Source organism: Trichomycterus rosablanca, chromosome 15, assembly GCF_030014385.1.
Source record: "Trichomycterus rosablanca isolate fTriRos1 chromosome 15, fTriRos1.hap1, whole genome shotgun sequence".
Taxonomy (NCBI): domain Eukaryota; kingdom Metazoa; phylum Chordata; class Actinopteri; order Siluriformes; family Trichomycteridae; genus Trichomycterus; species Trichomycterus rosablanca.
The window spans coordinates 7,415,123-7,441,167 of NC_086002.1; the positions used below are offsets into that span (position 1 = coordinate 7,415,123).

At 38.9% G+C, this 26,045-nt stretch overlaps 1 protein-coding gene across 1 annotated transcript in view; it reads right to left on the minus strand.

Annotated features, from left to right (window-relative positions):
• The window catches only part of sorcs3a (sortilin related VPS10 domain containing receptor 3a), a 246,125-nt gene that overhangs the window by 98,828 nt on the left and 121,252 nt on the right, over positions 1–26,045 (minus strand). The window contains exons 3-4 of the mRNA XM_063010840.1: positions 13,111–13,210; positions 2,826–2,984 (exon numbers count right to left, since the gene is read on the minus strand). Coding sequence (XP_062866910.1) covers positions 2,826–2,984; positions 13,111–13,210 — 259 coding nt within the window. The remainder of the gene's footprint in view (positions 1–2,825; positions 2,985–13,110; positions 13,211–26,045) is intronic.

Here is a 26,045-nt window from a genome sequence, read left to right on the forward strand (position 1 = left end):
ACGATGCTGCTAAAGCCATTAATGCAAAATTACTGTGCTGCCTTTTATTTGCACCATCAGGCTAACACTGCTAGAAAATAAGATTAGCAATACAGTAGTCTCATTCCGAACTTTCATCTGCTTTATGACTTTCTGAAGTGGACTGTGGGGTACTAAAGTCTTTTTTTTTTTTTTGGACACATCACCCAGTTCAATTGGCCAGTTGCCCAATTGCCAATAACCACAGTCAAATGCGCTAGGGATACAATTACTAGCTGGACATTCAACAGATACAATTACTTATATTTGATAAACAGAGGAACAGATGGGGTGTAGCTTTGTTTCGTCACTTTGTCTGGTCAAGATACCACCTCAAACAACAAAGTAATACAGAAATAAGAGCATCGCCCTGTACTTGCTGTAAGAGGTCAGTACAGTGCACAGAAAAATTAAGTACATTTAAATTTGAATATCTAAAGACATATGCAAAAGACATGAGACTTTAAAAAAAACCACATAAAAAAATCCAGGTAAAAATCATTCAGTGTTATCTTTACGACTGTCACAATCTAAGCTTTACAATAATGGATTTATTTCATTAAACCTGCTTATAATCAAAAAGTAACAAAACGCCTCCATACACCAAAACTCACTTTTAGTAACTGAAGTAAGCATAGCCTATTCAATCTGCCTACAGCTTTGTAACAACACCTACTTTCAATATTCTGATAATGACTTTCCTACATTCACCATAAATCAACCACTGGCAATATAATTGTGCATAATGAGCCACAGGCAATTAAACATTTATTCTTTTTACTGTTTTCTTAGCTGCCCAACATTCAAAAACAGGTCCAACTCCAGAGTTAGCTAGCCAGCTGGTTAGCTGTGTGCTAATGGTACCTATAAGTACAGACAGGTATTGTATTTTGTCATTTCTGACTTCTAATAAAATTATTACTAAGTAATTGATAACATAAATCAAGAGACACAAATGGAAAGCTTTACCTGTAAACATGTTTAAGCATCCGATTTGACATGTGAGTTTTAGCTAGCAAGCATTTAACATTCTTAAAGGCTACAATTAAAATGTTAGAGACTGCTAACAATAACATGGCTAGTGTAATAATTAATCTACAATTTAGTATGGACTTATGTTGTTTGTGAAGATTAAAGAACTGTGAATATTTTTGCTTTAATTGTCATTACTCAGATTATGAAAAGGGAGGTGTTTCAATATATAATAATGAAATAATAAAATATTTTATAATATTATATATGCTGGTATTCTTCTGGTGGTAAAATATGTTCATATTTTTAAATGATAAACTTTTAATATTTTATTAAAAATATAACAATACCTAAATGCCAAATAATTAAATAACTATATATTTAATATTTATTTAATTATAAATATAAAATAATAAAGAAACAAGTAATGAATAGTTTTCTTTCTTCACCTTGCAAAAACATGCAATCAGTGGATTGACGTCTCTAAATTACCCTTGTATTTTATGTAATTAAGGGATTTGAAAGTTTGTTCCTCCTAAATGAATGAACACTTAATCCAGGAAGCATTAACACCTCGTGCAGTATTTTAACAGGTGGAGTCGAACCCACCGTGACCCTGAAAGCTATTAGTTAACCATTATTTGAAGAAAATGCCATCGCTGCATGTTCAGTCAACAGTTGGCTTTTCAATACATGACTGGCTTGTTTGAGTATGCGAGCATATGGGATATACTGAGTACAATATGTTCAGGGCTGGCAGTGAATACATAAAAAAAAAACCTTTGGAGACACACTGACTGAAAATAATGATAATAAAGAACCTGGCACACACATCATAGAATGAGCATATGGTGGCCACAATCTGCCATTCTCTGCAGCATCTACACTCAATGAAAATATATATTTTAGTCATATTGTCTCATACTGTAGACCTCATAATGTTGTAAAAAAAATTCTAATGCAGCAACAGCATTAAATGTTTATTTGTTTATTAGGATTTTAACATCATGTTTTACACTTTTGGTTACATTCATGACAGGAACGGTGACTCATTACACAAGATTCATCAGTTCACAAGGTTATATCAAACACAGTCATGGACAATTTTGTATCTCCAATGCACCTCACTTGCATGTGTTTGGACTGTGGGAGGAAACCGGAGAACCCGGAGTAAACCCACGCAGACACAGGGAGAACATGCAAACTCCACACAGGACCTGGGGATCAAACCCAGGACCATCTTGCTGTGAGGCAACAGTGTTACCCACTTAGCCACCGTGCCACCCCAGCATTGAATGTAGGCCAAAAAAAAAAAGTTTTTATTTACGGCTTCTGCAATTCAGTTATGTTAAGTTGGGACAAAAATACTGAAATATTTATACGGTCATTAATTTTTCTCAAATATTTGCCTTATTCTACTTAGGTATGCACAGGGCAGCAATGCAGCCTCGACGGCTTTAATGAATCTCATGGTATTACACTCAAATATTCACACATCTTGAGACAAATTAGAGTAGCCAATTCACTTACTGGCATATTTTATAGGTGGAAGCAAACCAGTAGTAAAAGAAAACCAGAAACAAATTCTCACAGAAATTGACTCAAGGCGAGGATTAAACCCACATACTTAAGATTTTAGAGCTGTCCAGTGCCCACATTACCTTCTGTACCAAAGTCTCACTGTAATTAGCTAAATGAGGCCTTATTTACTGCCCCAACCCTACTCTTTGCCTAGAAAAAAGCATTAGATGGGTCCCGTTGGGCCCACCAGCAACCTGAAGCCCATGAAATCATCTGCACATTTCCCCTTTATAGCATCTCAAAAACTGGCTTACCTTTTGGTCGTGGCTGTAGGCCAGAGCCCAGTCCTCCTGGGAAGGGTGGAAAAGCAGACTCAAGACAAAGAAACTGAGACGGTATTTCTGGTAGTTGGCACCTTCATCCGAGCTGATGAGGACACTGCTTTCAAATTCTGGGTCCGTCAAGACCATCACCTAAAAAGTATTAATGAATAACTTAATTAATAAAAAAATTATAATAATATGGGTTAGATAAGTGCAAATAAGGGGACAAATAAAGCAACAGTGGTTATTATTAGGAAAACTGATTAATGTTTAGTAAAGGTGTTAGCTGGTTGACCACAGTGGCAGCAGCCTCTCTTTTAAAGGTGCAAATATTTACAGTGAGAACATGGAAAAAACTAATCATTGTAACTAGACTACCTTAGTAAGCTTATTAACAATCCAGGCTATATCAGCAGACCTGGCCCAAGGATCTTTTCTAGTATGGCCTGTTTCCTCTGTGGCCTAAACAGACTAACCATCTTGGCTCAAGGTGCCACCTACTTAAATAGCCTCAGCCTCGCCTTGGGCCAATCCAACTACAGTAATATTAATCACCCTTAAGATTCATGGAAAAAGAAAAAAACAAATAATCACAAAGGCCCTATACCCAAAAGTATGACCCCAACACTAAGTCCTAAATATAAACCATTAATGTTCACAGTAATCCATGAAAGAAAACCCTAACAGGACAATTCTATTCTAACCCCCTGCTCTAGCTCTAGAAATGGTACTTCCCTTCCTAATGGTGGGAAACACCCCTATAAAAGAGCTGAATGGTACAGCTGTCTCTGTTTGTGAGAGCCCCAGGACCCCTGAATGTAAGTATTAAATCCTGAGATTACTAATAATAATTAAATAAATGCCAAGCTGAGTAACCTCAGTGACTGGTGTGTTATTATTATAATAAGACTCAAATAAAAGCTAATGTTTCTGTTGAAGCCACATACACACCAAACAATATCCAGATAATGTTAGCGAGGGTAGCATTAGCATTTAGAATGTACACTGTATTACCTATTTACAGTTGTAAGGCCCAGAGATTTGTGACAAAAGGTACCGCCTAAAAGCAGTTAGAAGGTCTCTGCATTTGTTAACCAACTTGTTTACAGTGTTGCCAACTCCTCAGTAAGGAAAGTACGTAGCTATTGGCTGTCCTAAAAGTCGCTAGAAGTCGCTAAATTACGTCATTGCCTAATTTGCATAAGTGTTAGCACATGTCAATAGGTGTATATCTTATTATAAGTATTGGTAGCACATCTTGATAGGTCTATATATTATTATAAACTATAGGTAGCCATCTCGATAGATCCATTGATCTGTATCTCAGACATATATCTCAAATTAATTTATTAAGATTTTAATTCGATTGAACTTAAATGTAATTTTATATTAGCCAGTATACAAAACATTTTGTAGTAAGTAATGTTCTAACCCTCTATAAGGAATATCTTCTAAGGTTTTGCCTCTATGATTTATCATGCCCTGTTGGATAAGATCTCAGTGAGAAAACTACAGATCACACAGATCTTATCAAAGCTACAAAAAAACATGGAATAAGGAACAAATAATTAGATCTGAACTGACAAGGAAAAAGCAACAACAATTATTTTACGTATACAAACAGCTAAGTACAAGATAACGTAATAAATGCTCAACATATTCACTCAGTAATTAACTTTATTAGACACAATCTTTACTGTACCAGCTGAACTGCTAAGAAAGCACAACACTGAAAAATAACTGAATACCTCTTGTGTTGTCGTAATGTTAAGGTCACAGATGGTTATTTAAAAATGATTGGCTTCCCTAGATGTATGAAAAACGCTCTAAAATCACTGAACGCATGTATAAACGTGGTTAAATAAAACGTTAACACATAGCATTAGGTTAACAGGTTATTCAACTGTATTCAATCAAGTATAGCTAATTTGAGCACCTTGCATAGTTCTGAAATAAAATAAAAAATAAGTCACATAATAACGGCATTACATACACTTAAACTTTAAACTTTTAAAGGAATTAAAACTAAAACCACACATTACTAACCGCTAGCAGAAATAAATAAGGCAAAGGTAGCACAGAATTACAGGTGTTCCACTCAACGAGTCAAAAACAGATGTGCGCATGTCCTCGTTGAGGACAGTAACTGCAGAACGATATATGCTTTCACGTCCGAGTCTCCAAAAGTCTCCAATAACACCAGAAAAAGTCGCTAGATTTGTCACTAGTTGCTTTTTTGCCCAAGTCCTTGATAAACCTTGATATTAATCAATAATCAGTTTTTAGCTCCATGTTTTTATTTATTTCTTGTTTTTTCATCCCCATGAACACTAAATCCACTAATGAGGCCCAATTATAAAGTCCTATTTCCAGTTCAAACTGTGTTTACATGTGATAATTTTTTCACTGCCTGGCTTCTAACGGCTTTGCGCAGAGGTCAGCAGGAACTGCTGTGAGGTTGTGTAACCAAATTGTACTACAACTATGTGGGTGGCTTTTGATTCCTCGTTCGTCTCCTCAGTCATCTTTGATCACGGTGATATTTAAAGGTTAAGTGTGTCTGACTGCTCGTTAAGGAAGCCGTCATTGCTGTGGCTCCGGTATCAAAGCCAGTTTCATGTGGAATCAATTCAAATGAGAGCCGCTGACCTTGATGCGGTGCTCAGCTCATTCAATTGAGAAAATGACTGTTTTAATGATCTGTGTGTTCTGGCTTGTATGGGCAAATAAATAATAAAATAAAATCCACTTAAATGAGAGCAAAAAAAAAATAAAAAATATGTATGTAATTGCAAGTCAGCATTTTTATGTAGGGACATATTTGTTATGACAGTCATGTCTTCAACACCTCTTTGTAACTGCATAATTGTAATATTACAATATTTATTACAGTATATTTTGCGGATATAATTCTGTATAGTCCTTTTTTGGCATGGGTTTTTCTGAATTCCCTTTTCACAATAATTGTCTGGTAGATGGTGAAAGTTGGTGTGTGCAGACATTGAATGTAAAATGTGTTCATATTCACAAACATGTCATGTTTTGTACTGTTTGTGTTCTGGCTTATATGTGCAAATAAATAATAAAATCCACTCAACTGAGAGCAAAATAAATCTGTATTTCATTGCAAGTCAGCATTTTTGCATTACAGTATTTATTACAGTATATTTTACTGATAATATTCTGTATAGTCCTTTTTTGGCTTAGATGTTTCTGAATTCCCTGAATCTTTTGACAATATTTGTCTTGTAGATGGTGAAAGTTAATGTGTGCAGGCATCAAACATAAAATTTGTTTATATACACAAATATTCAGGAAAAATTTTTTGCTTTGTAATCATGATTTGGATATTAGATGTGAATTAAGATAATAAAAAGCTAAGTCCTTGACTTGGTGTAATTTTGCTGTAGGTCTATGTTTTATTCAGAAACATGGCTGCACTTTTCATAAGTCACGTTTTTTTTTTTTAATTATCAGTGTGTTCTGGCTTGTATGTGCAAGTAAATAATAAAATAAAATCCACTCGATTGAGAGCAAAATAAATCTGTATTTTATTGCAAGTCAGCATTTTTGCATACTTGGGACATTTTTGTTATGACAGTCATGTCTTTAACAGTTTTTGTAACTGCATGATTGGAGTGTTACAGTATTTATTACATTATATTTTGCTGACAATATTCTGTATAGTCCTTTATTTTTGACATGGAGAACTCAGCCTGTCTTTCCCTGGATTTCCTTAATCTTTCCACAATATTTGTCTGATAGATGGTGAAAGTCAATGTGTTGCCAGCGTCATATTTACAAATTACAATCAAGCTGGTTAGCCAAAACATAAGAAATTGGGTTTGTAATTTTTAGTAGCAGAAAAACAATTTGCATTGCAGTATATCCTAGACCGTCCTTTAAATAGTAGTGTAATGTAATGTATATTTTGTATATGACAAGCCTGGTTATCTAGCTTAAGCTTGATTTAATATTAAGTTGGATTGTCTCCAGTGACCTTCAGTAATCATGATTTCAATAACAAATGTGAATTAAGATGAAACTTTATAAAAGATAGTCAAATCCCAGACTTGATGTAATTTCACTGTAGGTCTATGTTTTATTCAGAAACATGGCTGTACTTTTTATAAGGCATATTACAGCACATAATTCAGACTCAGTAAAAGAGAACCAATTTCCCTTCTCCCTGGCTGCAGTCTATTCATGCTTTTTGTCCTCCCTCAACAGGATTTGTATTAGGGGGAAAAACAGTGCTGCATTTGTCACTGACAAACATCTCACCCCTCTTTCTCCAAGCTTTAACTGTGAATCCCTCCAGGCGGTGATTTAGATAAATTGTTTTTCATTAAGTGCCAATAAACAGGCAGGCGAATCACAGTCAGATTTGTGCAGGCTGAGGCCTTTCCAATTTTACCATTCATTATGGTTTTAAAAAGACGCCCCCCACCCCGGTTTCACTGTCTTTGGGCTTGTCAGATGCTATTTGCAGTTTTTAAGGGTTTAATCATTTTCAATATCATTGTATTAAGCGAAAGCATTTGTGGTGAAAGTGAAATTAGTTTTCACCTTGTGTCTCGAGTACACCATTGGAGTTTCACTTACATGGTGCACCCCAGACACCTGGAAGTCCTGCAAGCGAGTGTGTGTTGCTACAAGGAGACAATTTTCCACTCAATAATACATATTGGAGTTGCACTGCTTGACCCAGAGCTTTGATAGAAAATTCAATGTCTTTTCCTATCAGACCTTTTACAGAGGACATGCTTGTTTTCTGCTAAGGCTCAGTGGACTGTACTCACAGAATAGACTGCTAGCTACGAATGAAATAGGGCTTTAAAAAAAGCCAATATTATGTTGTTTTTAAGAGAGAGGGGGGTGCTTTAATGCCAACTTTGAGCACATTTTTATCTTTTTTTCATCTTTTTTTTTTTTGCTTAAATAGCAACGTTAGGTATGCTTATGTATTTTACTTAATGTATTATAGTGTAATCACCAAGCATTTTCTATATAAATACCATATATACACACTAGCTGACTTATGATAAGTTATGCTCTTTCTAATAGCACAGTAGTGTTTTTTTTATGCACTAATACAACACTCAGAACTCTAGAGTCTCTTATTCTAATCTGTCAGTTAAAAAGTGGTAGAACGGCAAGGTGTTGCAAGAAAGGTTAAGATGTCAAATGAAGCTAGAATAGCAAAAAATTTTGACTCATATGACCTAAAATTGGGTTTCAGCATAATTACATCAATGGGAACTTAATAACCACTCCTAATTTGCAAAACAGAAATGTGTATAAAATGATTTTCAAAATCTTGAACATCCGTAGATACACCACTAGGAGCACTGTAAGAAAGTTCCAAACGTATGCATGATCATGGGAGAAAGTCCAAAAATTCATCCAAAGGCCTTGGTAATGTTATCAGGACAACAAAGAGAAAAAACCCTGTGTTACAGTAGAAGACATACAGGATGACCTGTTGAAGGGTGGGACAAATGTCAGTGGCAACCATAAGATCTGACATCTGGATATGACCGGCATTAGGGATTCACAGGTAATTTAACCCATTTTAAAAAGGAATTTTATACCTTTCGTAGTTAATTTAAACCTTGATAATTGGAGTTTCCAGCACTTCCATGGAGTTTGAGCACAACCATACCTCCAAATCAACCAAAGCTTGGTTAAGAAATTTATTCTGGAATTACCTGGAGTGGCCCTCTCATTAAAACCCCATAGATTTTTTTTTAATAGTATAGACAGTTCTGTTTGTGTTTGGTGAGACAAATCTTTACACTAGAAGCTTTCTTCTAGTTTATTTATTCTTGTTCTGCCAATCTCTGTCAGATGTCCTGATTGTTGGATTATTTTGCTGTTAATAATTTATTCAAGTAGGTTTTGAATTAATTGGCTTTTTCTGTAAACTAGCAGGGTGTCAGGTGCAGGTGCAGTCAGGTTAATTGGATACACTGAATTGCCATATAGGTGAATGTGTGTGTGTGTGTCTGCCCTGTGATGGACTGGCACCCCGTCCAGGGTGTTACTGTGTGCCTTGCATAGGCCTAGGATAGGCTCCAGCACCTCCCTGCGCCCTGATTGGATAAGCGGTTAAGAAAGTGAGTGTTATCGATCATAAATCTGATGTGATATTTCTTGTTCCTCTGCTTTTTCTGGTCCCTTCTCGCACATCTGGTTGTTCACTTTGAATATAAAATGCAGTGTGCATTGAATGATGGCATGTGATGTGAGTTGAATTGTATGATAGTCTGCACACTTTTTGTCTCCTTACTTTGGTAGTGGGATGTAACCTGACCTCTTCCAAACTGCTGGTCATTGCGTGCTTTTCTAGATTTGTTGGAATCATTTGGTCATCACTTTAACTGAATCTTTTTCAGAGCGTTGACATGTTTCCGTTGTGACATTATTACATGAGATTCTTGTGGCTTTCCTTTTTTTGGTTGGGATCTCAGGGCCTGTCTGACTTTATCTTCAAGCACTGATGGTTTTACTATGTAGATATTAACTTTTTAACAAAACATATTTCTTTAATTATCAATATCTTCTATCCAAGTCAGATTTTTTTACATCTCATTAACAATATACCCTACCCTTAAAATGCCCTTCCAATTGGTCATTGTATTTTAGATTAACCAAGTAAACCACAAAGTTGGATTAGTGGATACATGTTGGCTTTTATCAGCAGACACTTTTATCCCTTAACTACAACAGCTAAATCTATATCCTCTAAACACAGATCAATTGAAATGAATGGTGAATGCCAGTTGTACCAGCCTGAAGCAATATAAATGCAAATATAAGCCATATAAATACACAAGCACACTCACAAATAATTAGAATGAATATCAGACCTAATCAATTGCCTCCGCTCGGATAGGACAAACATATCTTGGGGGAAAATGGTCATGTTAACTTGTATTATTATGAAAATCGAATTGCAATAGAATACAAAAGACAGATTATTGACCGTGTGCACAGTTATGTGCACAAATAAATTAGAGGAATTTTAATCCCAATCAATTACATAAAATAAATTAGGATTTCAGATATGTGGCAACAGTTTAGGGAAGAAGGAGTGCTAAACCCCCCATGACCAGGATGAAGCAGTCAGTGAAAATTAATAAATGTATAATAATTAATAATGTTTCCATTTAAGAAGGTTTTCATGATGTTTTTGTTTGTTTATTAGGATTTTAACGTCACGTTTTACACTTCGGTTACATTCATGACAGGAACGGGAGTTATTAATTACACAAGATTCATCAATTTAAAAGGTTATATTAAACACAGTCATGGACAATTTAGTATCTCCAATTCACCTCACCTGCATGTCTTTGGACTCACTCACTTTTTTAACCGCTTATCCAGTTAGGGTTGCAGATGGGTGCTGGAGCCTATCCCAGCTTTACAATGGGCGCAAGGCACACAATAACACCCTGGACGGGGCGCCAGTCCATCGCAGGGCAGACACACATACACACACCTATTTACCTATAGGGCAATTCAGTGTCTCCAATTAACCTGACTGCATGTTTTTGGACTGTGGGAGGAAACCGGAGCTCCTGGAGAAAACCAACGTGGACACGAAGAGAACATGCAAACTCCACAGAGAAAGGACCTGGACCGCCCCGCCTGGGGATCGAACCCAGGACCTTCTTGCTGTAAGGCGACAGTGCTACCCACTTAGCCACCGTGCCGCCCTCATGATGTTTTTAGTGTACTATTGACTGTCTTACTGTCCACTGATTTACATCCTACGTCCTTGTTCTGTCCGAACCTAGATGATTAAATAAACCTGTAATCCCCACAGTTCACAACATACAGTATGTCCAGCCTAACTCAAGTCAGGGTGCAGTTCTGAGATTAAATGGTTTTAAACTTTCCCTTTTTTTTATTTTTTTTTTAAAGTTTAATTGCTGTCTAGAAGAACAGAGATTCCTTTAGCCCACGGGGGGCAGCGCATGGTCTTATTTGACAGCTCCGAATGGAGGCCATCTAATTAGCCACTGCGCATGAAGGCTTAATGCTAGACTCCATATCACAAGTCTCCAGCTGTCTCTGTGATGGAAAGAGTAAGAAAAATGAGAAAAAAGGAAAGGAAATTAGAGGCCAAGGCCAAGCTGACAAGATTGATGAGGTCAGTTATGGAAACAAAAAAAAAAGGGTAAGAAATATTATATAAAAAGAAAAGGACAAAACGATGAGAAAGATAAAGTGTAATTCCTCTCCAATATAAAAATAATTGGTACACTGTATAAGAATATCAAGTGTAATTAATTAGTCGCCCTATCTCAATCAAGCAGTTTAGCTAGATAGATATACACCGATCAGCCATAACATTAAAACCATCTTCTTGTTTTTACACTCACTGTCCATTTTATCAGCTCCACTTACCATATAGAAGCACTTTGTAGTTCTACAATTACTGACTGTAGTCCATCTGTTTCTCTGCATGCTTTGTTAGCCCCCTTTCATGCTGTTCTTCAATGGTCAGGACCCCCACAAGACCACTACAGAGCAGGTATTATTTGGGTGGTGGATCATTCTCAGCACTGCAGTGACACTGTCATGGTGGTGGTGTGTTAGTGTGTGTTGTGCTGGTATGAGTGGATAAGACACAGCAGCACTAATTGAGTTTTTTTTAAACACCTCACTGTCACTGCTGGACTGAGAATAGTCCACCAACCAAAAATATCCAGCCAACAGTGCCCCATGGGCAGTGTCCTGTGACCACTAATGAAGGTGAAGATGACCAACTCAAACAGCAGCAATAGATGAGAGATCGTCTCTGACTTTACATCTACAAGGTGAACCAACTAGGTAGGAGTGTCTTATAGAGTGGACAGTGAGTGGACATGGTCTGATCCACTGATACCAGCACAACACACACTAACACACCACCACCATGTAAGTGTCAATGCAGTGCTGAGAATGATCCACCACCTAAATAATGCCTGCTCTGTGGTGGTCCTGGGGGGGAAGGGGCATTGAAGAACAGGGTGAAAGCAGGCTAAAAAAGTATGTCAGTCAGTAATTGTAGAACTACAAAGTGCTTCTATATGGTAAGTGAAGCAGATAAATGGACAGTGAGTGTAGAAACAAGGAGGTGGTTTTTAATCTAATTAATGTTTTTTTTAATTAATTAATGTATTTATTTTTTGTTTTTGAAATATGTTTCTGTGTTTAAAAAGCCATGTTACAGCCGGATTAAATGGACACCAAGGAGTCCAGTGTATCATATCACACTGGGAAGCATGCCAGCATGGGGCACCGCTATTTGCAAAACAAGTCATTAACCTTTGAGATTGTTACACTTTGCAGACATGTTTAAATGTTATTCCGCGAGAGCTCCGCAGCTCCGTCAAAGCCCACAGCTGGTGATTAGCCCACCCTTTAACCTTCCGAAGCAATCTGGCCTTTGCCTGGTGAGAGAAGAAGTCGGACATTGGGTGTCTAATGTAATTAAGTTCATGGGAAACAAAGCCAATTAATGTGTGTGTTCTTCTTTCTAAAGAATTAATAATGATAGATTTTTTAATTCTAATTAAAATGTACTCTTGTCAATCATTTTATGGGTGTGGCTTTAATGTGACTACTACAAATAAAAAAAACACCCATCCTGTGTTAGAAAATAAATTGATACAACAAAATGCATACTATAAATAATGTGCAAAAAAAGTGAATACTTGGATTATTTGTCCAAAAAGGCTATTTTGTACTTAGCTAGTTATTTGTTTACTCAGACATAATTGGCTAATGGTGGTAATGGGTGTTAAAATCACTGGCAGGTCCCAATCTCCAGTAAACAGAAAAAAATGCCTTTTTACCCATCAGTTTGAACCCAATTACCCATAATGACAGTGAAAAGATGTTTGTAAAGTCAGAAAATATTTATATACCCTTAATGTATATTTATTAGGATTTTAATGTCATGTTTTACACTTTGGTTACATTCATGACGGGAACGGTAGTTACTCATTACACAAGATTCATCACTTCACAAGTTTAATGTTAAACACAGTCATGGACAATTTTGTATCTCCAATTCACCTGACTGCACGTCTTTGGACTGTGGGAGGAAACCGGAGCTCCTGGAGGAAACCCAATAACAAAAATATTAGAGTGTGGAAACTTTTTGAATATCCCTCGTATTAATCACAATTCACAATATCTTTTTTGATTCGCTGTCCTTGCTGTAAATGTTTTTTTCTTCTTCTTGTATATGATATTCTTTAAATTCCAGAGATGAACTTACTTTTCTTGGATTGGTGGGACAGACGTACAGGTAACTCAGTACAGTCTTCACTCCAACTTTGTCATTCAGTCTTTCATAGGTGGTGCCATAATCTGTTGATCTGATGAGAAAGAATTAGAAACAAAGTTAGTAACTCAGTCACTGCTTGTAACTGTTGTTTACACAGCTAAAGCAGCCAGTATTTTGCAGAAATAAACACAAGCTGTTGAGCATATGTTTAAACACCAAGCGCTGTAGTTGGAGCTCCAAATTGTCCTGATTTTGATTGATGACACTCGACAGTCTGGTGGTATGATATACACTGTATAGTTTAGCTCTGTCCAAAAATACTAAAAGAAAAAAAAAGTGCTTTATCATGCTTTGTCATTTAACAGTCTGACAGAGGAATCTGAATTTGGTTAACGACGAGGGAATTTCACCTGCTCAAGTTTATAAAGCCAGTTGTAAAGTTTGAGGGGAGTTAATGGTCTGGAACTGTTGCTGATGGCTTAAGTTGGTCCCAAGTTCCAATACTAGGGGTATTGAAATATTAGCTTAATGTTGCAGCATTAAATGATTGTAGAGAATTGTGCTTTCAACTTTGTTGCATCACTTTAGAGGAAGTTGTTTCCTATTTTGCTATGATGGATTATTGTTTGCTAGTTCTGGTCTTGGCTTATCTGCATAAAGCCCAAACCTGATCCTCATATAAGCCTGGCATATTGTAGAATATGTAAATACGGTGTGACATTAATGAGTGTGTTTTTCACCTGTACTTGCACTTGAAATCAGTAGCATTTTTGTCTAACTGAATCATCATAGATTTTTTTTTTCAGTCAAGGATTTGTTCAAGGGGAGAAATTAATAATAATAATCATAATAAATGTAATATTTCCATAGTCACACTGTGTTATCTGTCACGTTTGCACTTCAGGTCATTGGCTCAAACTTGAGAGAAACTTGAGAAACTTTGTGCGCCACTGTTCCACTAAGCAAACAATATTTGAATGAGAAAAGGCTATGTCTAAAGTCTAAAGATTTATTTAGTTACATTTATAACACGTCACTTAGGATTTAAGCTGTAAGTTTCTACTTTGGGTGGCACGGTGGCTCGGTGAGTAGCACTGTCACCTCACAGCAAGAAGGTTCTGGGTTCGATCCCCAGGCGGGGCGGTCCGGGTCCTTTCTGTGCAGAGTTTGCATGTTCTCCCCGAGTCTGCGTTGGTTTCCTCCGGGAGCTCCGGTTTCCTCCCACAATCCAAAAACATGCAGTCAGGTTAATTGGAGACACTAAATTGCCCTATAGGTGACTGTGTGTGTGCGTGTGCGTGTGCGTGTGCGTGTGCGCACAACCTGATATTGCAGAGTGAGACGTGGCCCTGGGTCAACAGGTTCGACCAATCACAAACTAGCCACCGCCATGACATCACCACATTTGCCGGGCCTTTCTCGTTTTTCTCGTTTTTCTATTTTTCTCATTTTTTAACCTCAACCAGAGAAAAAAGCTCCGTTGCCACGCACACACTGAATCCCCTTGTTATAATACATGCTTAACATGTAGTAGTACCGTTTTTTTTTTTCTTACACAGAATAATATTTTACATATTGTAGCTAGCCTTGGCTTGGCTAATCTCTCATAGCTTTTTGCTATGCTAGGTAGTAGTTAAGCTAGCTGGCTAGCCTAATGGTAAATCTGAGACATTTATTTCATGCTTTGCACACTGTTAATATTTTGCTTGGAACAATGATTTCCAACATTCTTTCAAATACTGAAAGTTACACAGTTGCCGGATCTTTTAGCTTGCATACCCATTACTTAGCTAGGATTAGCTAGCCCTGGCAAATGTGGTGATGTCATAGCTAGTTGTGCTCGAACGGTTTCGACTGAAGCACCTCCCCTGTTGACCCAGGGCCACGTCTCACTCTGCAATATCACGACGTGCATGTGTGCCCTGTGATGGACTGGCATTAAGCCCAGTGTTGTATAGATGATAAACTGGAGGGGGAAATGTGTGATTTTAGACAATAAAATAAGTATAAAAAGCTGAACTTTTTCAAGGCACTGCATATTTGCCCATTTCTGTCTCACGTTTTTTGCATCAGTCTTTTTTCTTTTTTCTTTTCCACCTTGGCACGGCAGTAAAATTACAATATAATCTTTTTCATTCTCAAAAGCTTCTGAGGTGGCCTCAATGAGAACAGAATGAAGGGAAGTTACATTCCTTGAATATTAAAGCAAAAGCAATCAAAAAAGGGTCCGATTCAATCCAAAAGGGATGCACAGGAGTTAGGAGTACATACTATCTCTGTGGTCAGAATGATTTATTTATTTATTTATTTATTTTCTCCAATGGATTGGTTGTAGTTTTCGCTTAATACTCTGAGCTGTGATTCATTGTCGGATGCCTCAAGAATTTAAATATTTATTACAATAATATTGATATTTATTTCTATTAATCTATAAGCTATTTAAAAAGCAAAGTCATGGTTTTGCCAATTTCTCTTAACCATAACCAACCATCATCAGCCGATGGTTAACCAATAATCAACAGGCGAATACCATCCCATCAAAATAAGCACGTCATCATACTGGCTTCACTGTTTTTAATTACATGTATAATAGCCCGACCTTTGATGACTTAAACAACGTACACCAATCAGCCATAACATTAAAACCACCTTTGTTTCTACACACATTGTCCATTTTATCAGCTCCACTTACCATATAGAATCATTTTGTAGTTCTACAATTACTGACTGTAGTCCATCTGTTTCTCTGCATGCTTTGTTAGCCCCCTTTCATGCTGTTCTTCAATGGTCAGGACTCTCCCAGGACCACCACAGAGTAGGTATTATTTAGCTGGTGGATCATTCTCAGCACTGCAGTGACACTGACATGGTGGTGATGTGTTCGTGTGTGTTGTGCTGGTATGAGTGGATCAGACACAGCAATGCTGATGGAGTTTTTAAACACCTCACTGTCACTTCTGGACTGAGAATAGTCCACCAACCAAAAATATCCAGCAGACAGTGCCCCGTGGGCAGAGTCCTGTTACCACTGATGAAGGTCTAGAAGATTACCAACTCAATCAGCAGCAATTGATGAGTGATCGTCTCTGACTTTACATCTACAAGGTGTACCAACTAGGTAGGAGTGTCTAACAGAGTGGACACTGAGTGGACATGGTATTTAAAAACTCCAGCAGTGCTGCTGTGTTTGATCCACCAGCACAACACACACTAACACACCACCACCATGTCAGTGTCACAGCATTGCTGAGAATAATCCACCACCCAAATTATACCTGCTCTGTGGTGGTCCTGACCATTGAAGAACAGGGTGAAAGCAGGCTAAAAAAGTATGTAGAGAAACTGTAAGTGGAGCTGATAAAATAGACAGTGAGTGTAAAAACAAGGAGGTGGTTTTAATGTTATGGCTGATCAGTGTAAATGCATGAAGATGTTCTAAAAAGGATTAAAATGTCCACATTTGTTTGTAAGCAGAGTAGGCACATGCTCATGTTGGTGCATTTCAAATCCTCCCAAGACAATAAAGTAGAATAAAGTATCAGCTGATAAACCAACAGCATTAATCAAACAACGACTGGTTGATTAACTGTTAACCATTAAATTATATGTTCTTAACAGCACTGGTTTATTTATTGTTTGTTGGCTGTTACACAGGCATTTTTGTTCTCAATAATTACATGTAATTACTAGACACCGGTGTAAATTGGTGTTTAAAAAAGAAAAAAAACAAAAAACTGTGGCCTCTCTTAGGATGCACAATTGAAGTAGTGCTATGAAAGACTGCTGCTTTTCTCTATCTAAGTGATCCCACTGAGACAGCCAATTTAATGTGTAAGTGCCCCAACAGACTTCTTTCCAAGTAGGTCTTAAGCATTTGCAGTGTGCTGGTGGTCATTATTCTGTTAAAAGCAAGTTTTATAGTCAGCTGTATTCCCAAAGATACTGCATACTAAAGTCAAATCTGTTTATATTCCTCAGCTTTCATCAGTCTTTTATTATGAGCACATAATTAAGAAAAGTCTTTAAATGAAATAAAATATAGTTTTAAATTAGGGAACTTTTTCATTGTACTAGAGTGAATTTGCTATTTTTTTTATTTTTTATTTTTATTTTTTTTATGCTATTTTTCATGCTATAAAGTAAATTTATATGCTTTTGTTTCTGTGCCAAAATGCCTTTTTTCTGTTTTAGCATGACTGTGCCCCTGTGCACCAAGCAAGGTCAATAAAGACATGGTTTTATATATTCTTCAAGGGAACCCTGACCTCAACCTTATTAAAACAAATTGCAAGCCCGACCTTACAAATACTCCTATGTGTATACTGTATATATGTATGTATGTACAGTGTATCACAAAAGTGAGTACACCCCTCACATTTCTGCAAATATTTCATTATATCTTTTCATGGGACAACACTATAGACATGAAACTTGGATATAACTTAGAGTAGTCAGTGTACAGCTTGTATAGCAGTGTAGATTTACTGTCTTCTGAAAATAACTCAACACACAGCCATTAATGTCTAAATAGCTGGCAACATAAGTGAGTACACCCCACAGTGAACATGTCCAAATTGTGCCCAAATGTGTCGTTGTCCCTCCCTGGTGTCATGTGTCAAGGTCCCAGGTGTAAATGGGGAGCAGGGCTGTTAAATTTGGTGTTTTGGGTACAATTCTCTCATACTGGCCACTGGATATTCAACATGGCACCTCATGGCAAAGAACTCTCTGAGGATGTGAGAAATAGAATTGTTACTCTCCACAAAGATGGCCTGGGCTATAAGAAGATTGCTAACACCCTGAAACTGAGCTACAGCATGGTGGCCAAGGTCATACAGCGGTTTTCCAGGACAGGTTCCACTCGGAACAGGCTTCGCCAGGGTCGACCAAAGAAGTTGAGTCCACGTGTTCGGCGTCATATCCAGAGGTTGGCTTTAAAAAATAGACACATGAGTGCTGCCAGCATTGCTGCAGAGGTTGAAGACGTGGGAGGTCAGCCTGTCAGTGCTCAGACCATACGCCGCACACTGCATCAACTCGGTCTGCATGGTCGTCATCCCAGAAGGAAGCTGACGCACAAGAAAGCCCGCAAACAGTTTGCTGAAGACAAGCAGTCCAAGAACATGGATTACTGGAATGCCCTGTGGTCTGACGAGACCAAGATAAACTTGTTTGGCTCAGATGGTGTCCAGCATGTGTGGCGGCGCCCTGGTGAGAAGTACCAAGACAACTGTATCTTGCCTACAGTCAAGCATGGTGGTGGTAGCATCATGGTCTTGGGCTGCATGAGTGTTGCTGGCACTGGGGAGCTGCAGTTCATTGAGGGAAACATGAATTCCAACATGTACTGTGACATTCTGAAACAGAGCATGATCCCCTCCCTTCAAAAACTGGGCCTCATGGCAGTTTTCCAACAGGATAACGACCCCAAACACAACCTCCAAGATGACAACTGCCTTGCTGAGGAAGCTGAAGGTAAAGGTGATGGACTAAACCCAATTGAGCACCTGTGGCGCATCCTCAAGTGGAAGGTGGAGGAGTTCAAGGTGTCTAACATCCACCAGCTCCGTGATGTCATCATGGAGGAGTGGAAGAGGATTCCAGTAGCAACCTGTGCAGCTCTGGTGAATTCCATGCCCAGGAGGGTTAAGGCAGTGCTGGATAATAATGGTGGTCACACAAAATATTGACACTTTGGGCACAATTTGGACATGTTCACTGTGGGGTGTACTCACTTATGTTGCCAGCTATTTAGACATTAATGGCTGTGTGTTGAGTTATTTTCAGAAGACAGTAAATCTACACTGCTATACAAGTTGTACACTGACTACTCTAAGTTATATCCAAGTTTCATGTCTATAGTGTTGTCCCATGAAAAGATATAATGAAATATTTGCAGAAATGTGAGGGGTGTACTCACTTTTGTGATACACTGTATGTATGTATATATATATATATATATATATATATATATATATATATATATACACGTGTGTATATATATACAGTACAGGCCAAAAGTTTGGACACACCAGTCAAAAGTTTGGACACACCTTCTCTTCAATGTTTTTTCTTGATTATTTTTATTTTCTACATTGTAGATTAATACTGAAGACATCCAAACTATGAAGAATTATGTAGTGAACCAAAAAGTGTTAAACAAACCAGAATATGTTTTATATTTTACCAACTCTACCTCTGCACAACCCAACTGATGGTCTCAAACACATTAAAAAAGCAACAAATTCCAAAAATTCACTCTAGACAAGGCGCAAACATTCATTGAAAACCATTCCAGGTGGAAACCTAATAAAGCTGGTTGAGAAAATTTCAAAGAGTGTGCAAATCTGTCATTAAAGCAAAATATGGCTACTTTGAAGAATCTAAAATATAAAACATATTCTGGTTTGTTTAACACTTTTTTGTTTACTACATAATTCCATATGTGTTCCTTCATAGTTTGGATGTCTTTAGTATTAATCTACAATGTAGAAAATTTACAAAATTTTAGAAAAACCACAGGAATGAGAAGGTGTGTCCAAACTTTTGGCCTGTACTGTATATATATACACGTATATATATATATATACACGTGTGTATATATATATATATATACAGGGGTTGGACAAAATAACTGAAACACCTGGTTTTAGACCACAATAATTTATTAGTATGGTGTAGGGCCTCATTTTGCGGCCAATACAGCGTCAATTCGTCTTGGAAATGACATATACAAGTCCTGCACAGTGGTCAGAGGGATTTTAAGCCATTCTTCTTGCAGGATAGTGGCCAGGTCACTACGTGATGCTGGTGGAGGAAAACGTTTCCTGACTCGCTTCTCCAAAACACCCCAAAGTGGCTCAATAATATTTAGATCTGGTGACTGTGCAGGCCATGGGAGATGTTCAACTTCACTTTCATGTTCATCAAACCAATCTTTCACCAGTCTTGCTGTGTGTATTGGTGCATTGTCATCCTGATACACGGCACCGCCATTGGATGCACATGGTCCTCCAGAATGGTTCGGTAGTCCTTGGCAGTGACGCGCCCATCTAGCACAAGTATTGGGCCAAGGGAATGCCATGATATGGCAGCCCAAACCATCACTGATCCACCCCCATGCTTCACTCTGGGCATGCAACAGTCTGGGTGGTACGCTTCTTTGGGGCTTCTCCACACCGTAACTCTCCCGGATGTGGGGAAAACAGTAAAGGTGGACTCATCAGAGAACAATACATGTTTTACATTGTCCACAGCCCAAGATTTGCGCTCCTTGCACCATTGAAACCGACGTTTGGCATTGGCACGAGTGACCAAAGGTTTGGCTATAGCAGCCCGGCTGTGTATATTGACCCTGTGGAGCTCCCGACGGACAGTTCTGGTGGAAACAGGAGAGTTGAGGTGCACATTTAATTCTGCCGTGATTTGGGCAGCCGTGGTTTTATGTTTTTTGGATACAATCCGGGTTAGCACCCGAACATCCCTTTCAGACAGCTTCCTCTTGCGTCCACAGTTAATCCTGTTGGATGTGGTTTGTCCTTCTTGGTGGTATGCTGACATTACCCTGGATACCGTGGCTCTTGATACATCACAAAGACTTGCTGTCTTGGTCACAGATGCGCCAGCAAGACGTGCACCAACAATTTGTCCTCTTTTGAACTCTGGTGTGTCATCCATAATGTTGTGTGCATTGCAATATTTTGAGCAAAACTGTGCTCTTACCCTGCTAATTGAACCTTCACACTCTGCTCTTACTGGTGCAATGTGCAATTAATGAAGATTGGCCACCAGACTGGTCCAATTTAGCCATGAAACCTACCACACTAAAATGACAGGTGTTTCAGTTATTTTGTCCAACCCCTGTATATATATACAGTAGACAAATTGTTGGTGCACGTCTTGCTGGCGCATCTGTGACCAAGACAGCAAGTCTTTGTGATGTATCAAGAGCCACGGTATCCAGGGTAATGTCAGCATACCACCAAGAAGGACAAACCACATCCAACAGGATTAACTGTGGACGCAAGAGGAAGCTGTCTGAAAGGGATGTTCGGGTGCTAACCCGGATTGTATCCAAAAAACATAAAACCACGGCTGCCCAAATCACGGCAGAATTAAATGTGCACCTCAACTCTCCTGTTTCCACCAGAACTGTCCGTCGGGAGCGCCACAGGGTCAATATACACGGCCGGGCTGCTATAGTCAAATCTTTGGTCACTCGTGCCAATGCCAAACGTCGGTTTCAATGGTGCAAGGAGCGCAAATCTTGGGCTGTGGACAATGTGAAACATGTATTGTTCTCTGATGAGTCCACCTTTACTGTTTTCCCCACATCCGGGAGAGTTACGGTGTGGAGAAGCCCCAAAGAAGCGTACCACCCAGACTGTTGCATGCCCGGAGTGAAGCATGGGGGTGGATCAGTGATGGTTTGGGCTGCCATATCATGGCATTCCCTTGGCCCAATACTTGTGCTAGATGGGCGTGTCACTGCCAAGGACTACCGAACCATTCTGGAGGACCATGTGCATCCAATGGCGGTGCCGTGTATCAGGATGACAATGCACCAATACACACAGCAAGACTGGTGAAAGATTGGTTTGATGAACATGAAAGTGAAGTTGAACATCTCCCATGGCCTGCACAGTCACCAGATCTAAATATTATTGAGCCACTTTGGGGTGTTTTGGAGAAGCGAGTCAGGAAACGTTTTCCTCCACCAGCATCACTTAGTGACCTGGCCACTATCCTGCAAGAAGAATGGCTTAAAATCCCTCTGACCACTGTGCAGGACTTGTATATGTCATTTCCAATACGAATTGACGCTGTATTGGCCGCAAAAGGAGGCCCTACACCATACTAATAAATTATTGTGGTCTAAAACCAGGTGTTTCAGTTATTTTGTCCAACCCCTGTATATAACCACACTGTCATAGATCTAAACTTACAAATAAATCTTTATTTCTGCAGCATCACAGCCAGATTTCTAATGACAATCAAAAAGCTTGAATGTTTGCCTTCCAGCACAGAACCCTGCCAGTAGAACACATTATCAGTCCCTTACAATGCATCCCTCTTCCCCCGGCTTTCCTATCCATCCAGTATTATTCTGGCAGGAATTCTCTATGGTGAGACGGCTGGCATTGTTGTAATTTCATGTTTGTACACCTGCTGCTGTGTTCTGATGAGATTGGGACAAATGTGTTCAGGGAATGAGGTAAATGAAGCGGCAATCCAACCATTGTTCCGATATTTCAAATTCCAGTAAAATGCAAATGCCCAGCTTGGTGAGCATGTATTATTTAGCCTTTAAACAGCAGCACAAAAGAAGATTTAACCTATCAAAGTTTAAAACAAAGTGTGTTTATTAGATGAAACAATGAAACAATACATTTTCTTTTAATTTTTTACAAAGTGTATCCTTTTCTTTAACATAGTTATCCCTAAATAATAGAACAACAAATGGCTTATTACATTAAACAGGCCCAAACAAATGGCTTATTACATTTAACAAAACTCATGCCACCTTCAATAAACACTCATTCACATGTTGCTTACTGTGAAAATGGAACAGCATTCTGCTAGTTTATTTAAAATCTTCTTCTGTCACTTGGTGCTCACAGTTCAAACAGATGCACATTCTGTCCCAGCTTTTCTGTTTTATTTTATGAACTAGTATATAGTTACATTTTTGTATTTACTGCATGCACCTACAACACTGAAATTATTGTAACTTTTCATAATTATTTTAGTAATTATTTAAGCAATGCAACTTGCATGGCCTCTAATGTAATACTTTTATTACATTTCATAATGCACCATTTGGTTAAAAAAAGAAGTGTGGTCTGCAGTCAATAAAGTCTAGCACCCAGCATTTTGGGATGTCTGAGAATTGAGAGCGCATTAAGTTTTGAGCCAAACGCTAAACGTCTACCGTCACTGTTACCAAAAAAAAGATCAAAGTCTTTTACATAAAAAAAAAAAAAAAAAAACACTTTGATGTGTCGGTTTGGTTTTGGTTTCATGTTTGGGTCATGTCAGCAAGGTCTCAGACATGGAGGAGTCATGGGTGCCATGTGTTTGGCACTTTGTCCACAGTGTATTCCATGGAGTGGCTCAAGGCACACAGTAACACCCTGGACGGGGCACCAGTCCATCGCAGGGCAGACACACACACACACATACACACACACATACACACACCCATTCATCTATAGGGCATTTCAGCATCTCCAATTAACCTGACTGCTTCCGGAGGAAACCCACACAGACACGGGTAGGACATGCAAACTCCGCACAGAAAATACCCGGACCGCCCCGCCTGGGGATCGAACCCAGGACCTTCTTGCTGTGAGGCGACAGTGCTACCCACTTGGCCACCGTGCCGCCCCGCTATGGTCATCTCTGTAGATTAAGAACGCCAGATGTACATTTTGAACCCATGTTGGCAAAATTGAGGGCAGTTGTAGCTTAGTGGTTAAGATACTGGACTAGTAATTAAAAGGTTGCTGGTTCAAGCCCCAACACTGCCAGGTTGCCACTGTTGGACCCTTGAGCAAGTTCCTTAACGCCTTAATTGCTTAGGCAATATACAGCCACAGCTTTTGGATAAAAGCATCTGCTAAATGCAGAAAATATAAATCTAAAGACGTCCTAATTTGAATAATGCAGTTTGGCATCATGATTAAATAAACATGGACATTTCTGAAAAAGACACTGACTGAAAGGCAGTTGTTTTACAATGTAAAGCTGTTTCCCTGTGTTAATTGTGAGACGTGTCATGGGCACTGTCACACATATACCATGTAAAATCTAGCTTTGGATCTGAAAGGTTGATTCCACAATGCAATTTTTTACTGTACATCAGTCTATTTTGAGTAAATCTAAGCCCTGCAGTGTTTATGGACAATTTTAACTTTACTTGCATATTTGGATGCAGGGATGAATAGTCTACTGAATGAACTTTGATGCCACAGCTGGTACTGCATTAAAAAACAGCATGCTTCTGTGATGGATATTACAACATACAGAAATACTCTGACAAACTGTTGTAAACTTGACACAGATGGCAAGGCTAGATTCATTCTCGTTTGTAAAGGATTAGACCTTTTATGAGTGTTATTTATCAACAAATATCAACTACAGCATTTTCTCAGCACACAAAACCCATGTGTCAGGGGCAGACCAGGAAAGTTTTGTAAAGGGCACTGAGTAATCTCTACATGTTTAAGCATCGCACACTGCTGAGGTTAAAGGAGATGATGGGTGCACGCTTGTGAAACTCCCAGTCTAATACTGTATTCCATTTGTACTGATTAGAGCTGCTGGGAGCTGTGGGGGTTAATCGGACTCAGAGCTCCCAGCCCTCACCCGGATCAAACGTCTGGCTGCATTTTCATCTGGACCAATGACTGGCATTTGAGAAGAGAAAAAGAAAGATTTTGTTGTATATATAGGCAGAATAAAAATGTTTAGTTTAAGTATTGTGTGCCTGATATATGACAGGGTTCAAATAAATTGCATTGCATGAAGGGCACAGGAGTAATTAAATTGGGGGAATACACACTATTTGTGTGTGTTTGTGTGTGTATACATATATATATTCTGCTCTTAATATTCAATTTAAAACGATGACGCCAGCCTACGAAGTCAAAATGGAACAGCTACCATCTGTCTTTCTCAACGTGTGACACTAACTGTCAAATATGGAGGAGGAAGCATTATGGTCTGGGGCTCTATTGCTGGATACGAATAAACTACTGGTCAAAGGGTTGTGAACTCCTGACCATAAGCTTTTTGGACTTTGCATTCCAAAACCATGGGCATTAATATTAATATGGAATTGTGGTTATATTAACCTGGAGTTCCTGGCCAGCTCAGAAGAAGAAAAAGAATACCCTTATTTGTCATATACACATCGATCAGACATAGACCACCTTCATAATGTTGTGTTGGTCCCCCTTTTGCTGCCCCATACACAACAAACTGTGATGCACTGCATTAACTTCTTCAGCAATTTGAGCTACAGTAGCTCGTCTATTGGATCGGACCACACGGGCCAGCCTTCACTTCCCATGTCCATAAGTGAGCCTTGGCCGCCCATGACCCTGTTGCCAGTTTACCACTGTTCCTTTCTTGGAGCACAAGAAAGGAATTTGAGCTACAGAATTTGAGCTACAGTAGCTCGTCTATTGGATCGGACCACACGGGCCAGCCTTCACTTCCCATGTCCATAAGTGAGCCTTGGCCGCCCATGACCCTGTTGCCAGTTTACCACTGTTCCTTTCTTGGAGCACTTTTGATAGATACTGACCACTGCAGACCGGGAACTCCCAACAAGAGCTGCAGTTTTGGACATGCTCTGACCCAGTCATCTAGGCATCACGATTTGGCCCTTGTCAAACTCACTCAAATCCTTACGCTCGCCCATTTTTCCCGTTCCTGACACACCAACTTTGAGGATAAAATGTTGCTTGGGGCTATTATATCCCACCCACTAACAGGTGCCGTGATGAAGAGATAATCAGTGTTATTCACTGCACCTGTCAATGGTCATAATGTTATGCCTGATTGGTGTACATGTACAGTACAATGAAATTATTTTCCCTGGGTATCCCAGGTTGTTTAATAGCTGGGGTCAGAGCACAGGGTCAGCCATTGTACAGCACCCCTGGATCAAAGAGGGTTAAGGGCCTTGCTCAAGGACCCAACAGTGGCTGCATAGCAGAGCCTGGACTTGAACCGGCAATCTTTTGATTGATAGCCCAAAGCTCTACCCACAAGGCTACAACAGCCAAACTGTTGTCAGTTTGTACACCCGTAAACAATGATTTGGTTGAAACATCTGAACGCAGTAACTTGAATGGGTATCCTACTGTATCTACTATAAGTTTCAATTCAACTCTCTCTTTACCAAGCTCTTGTTGCCC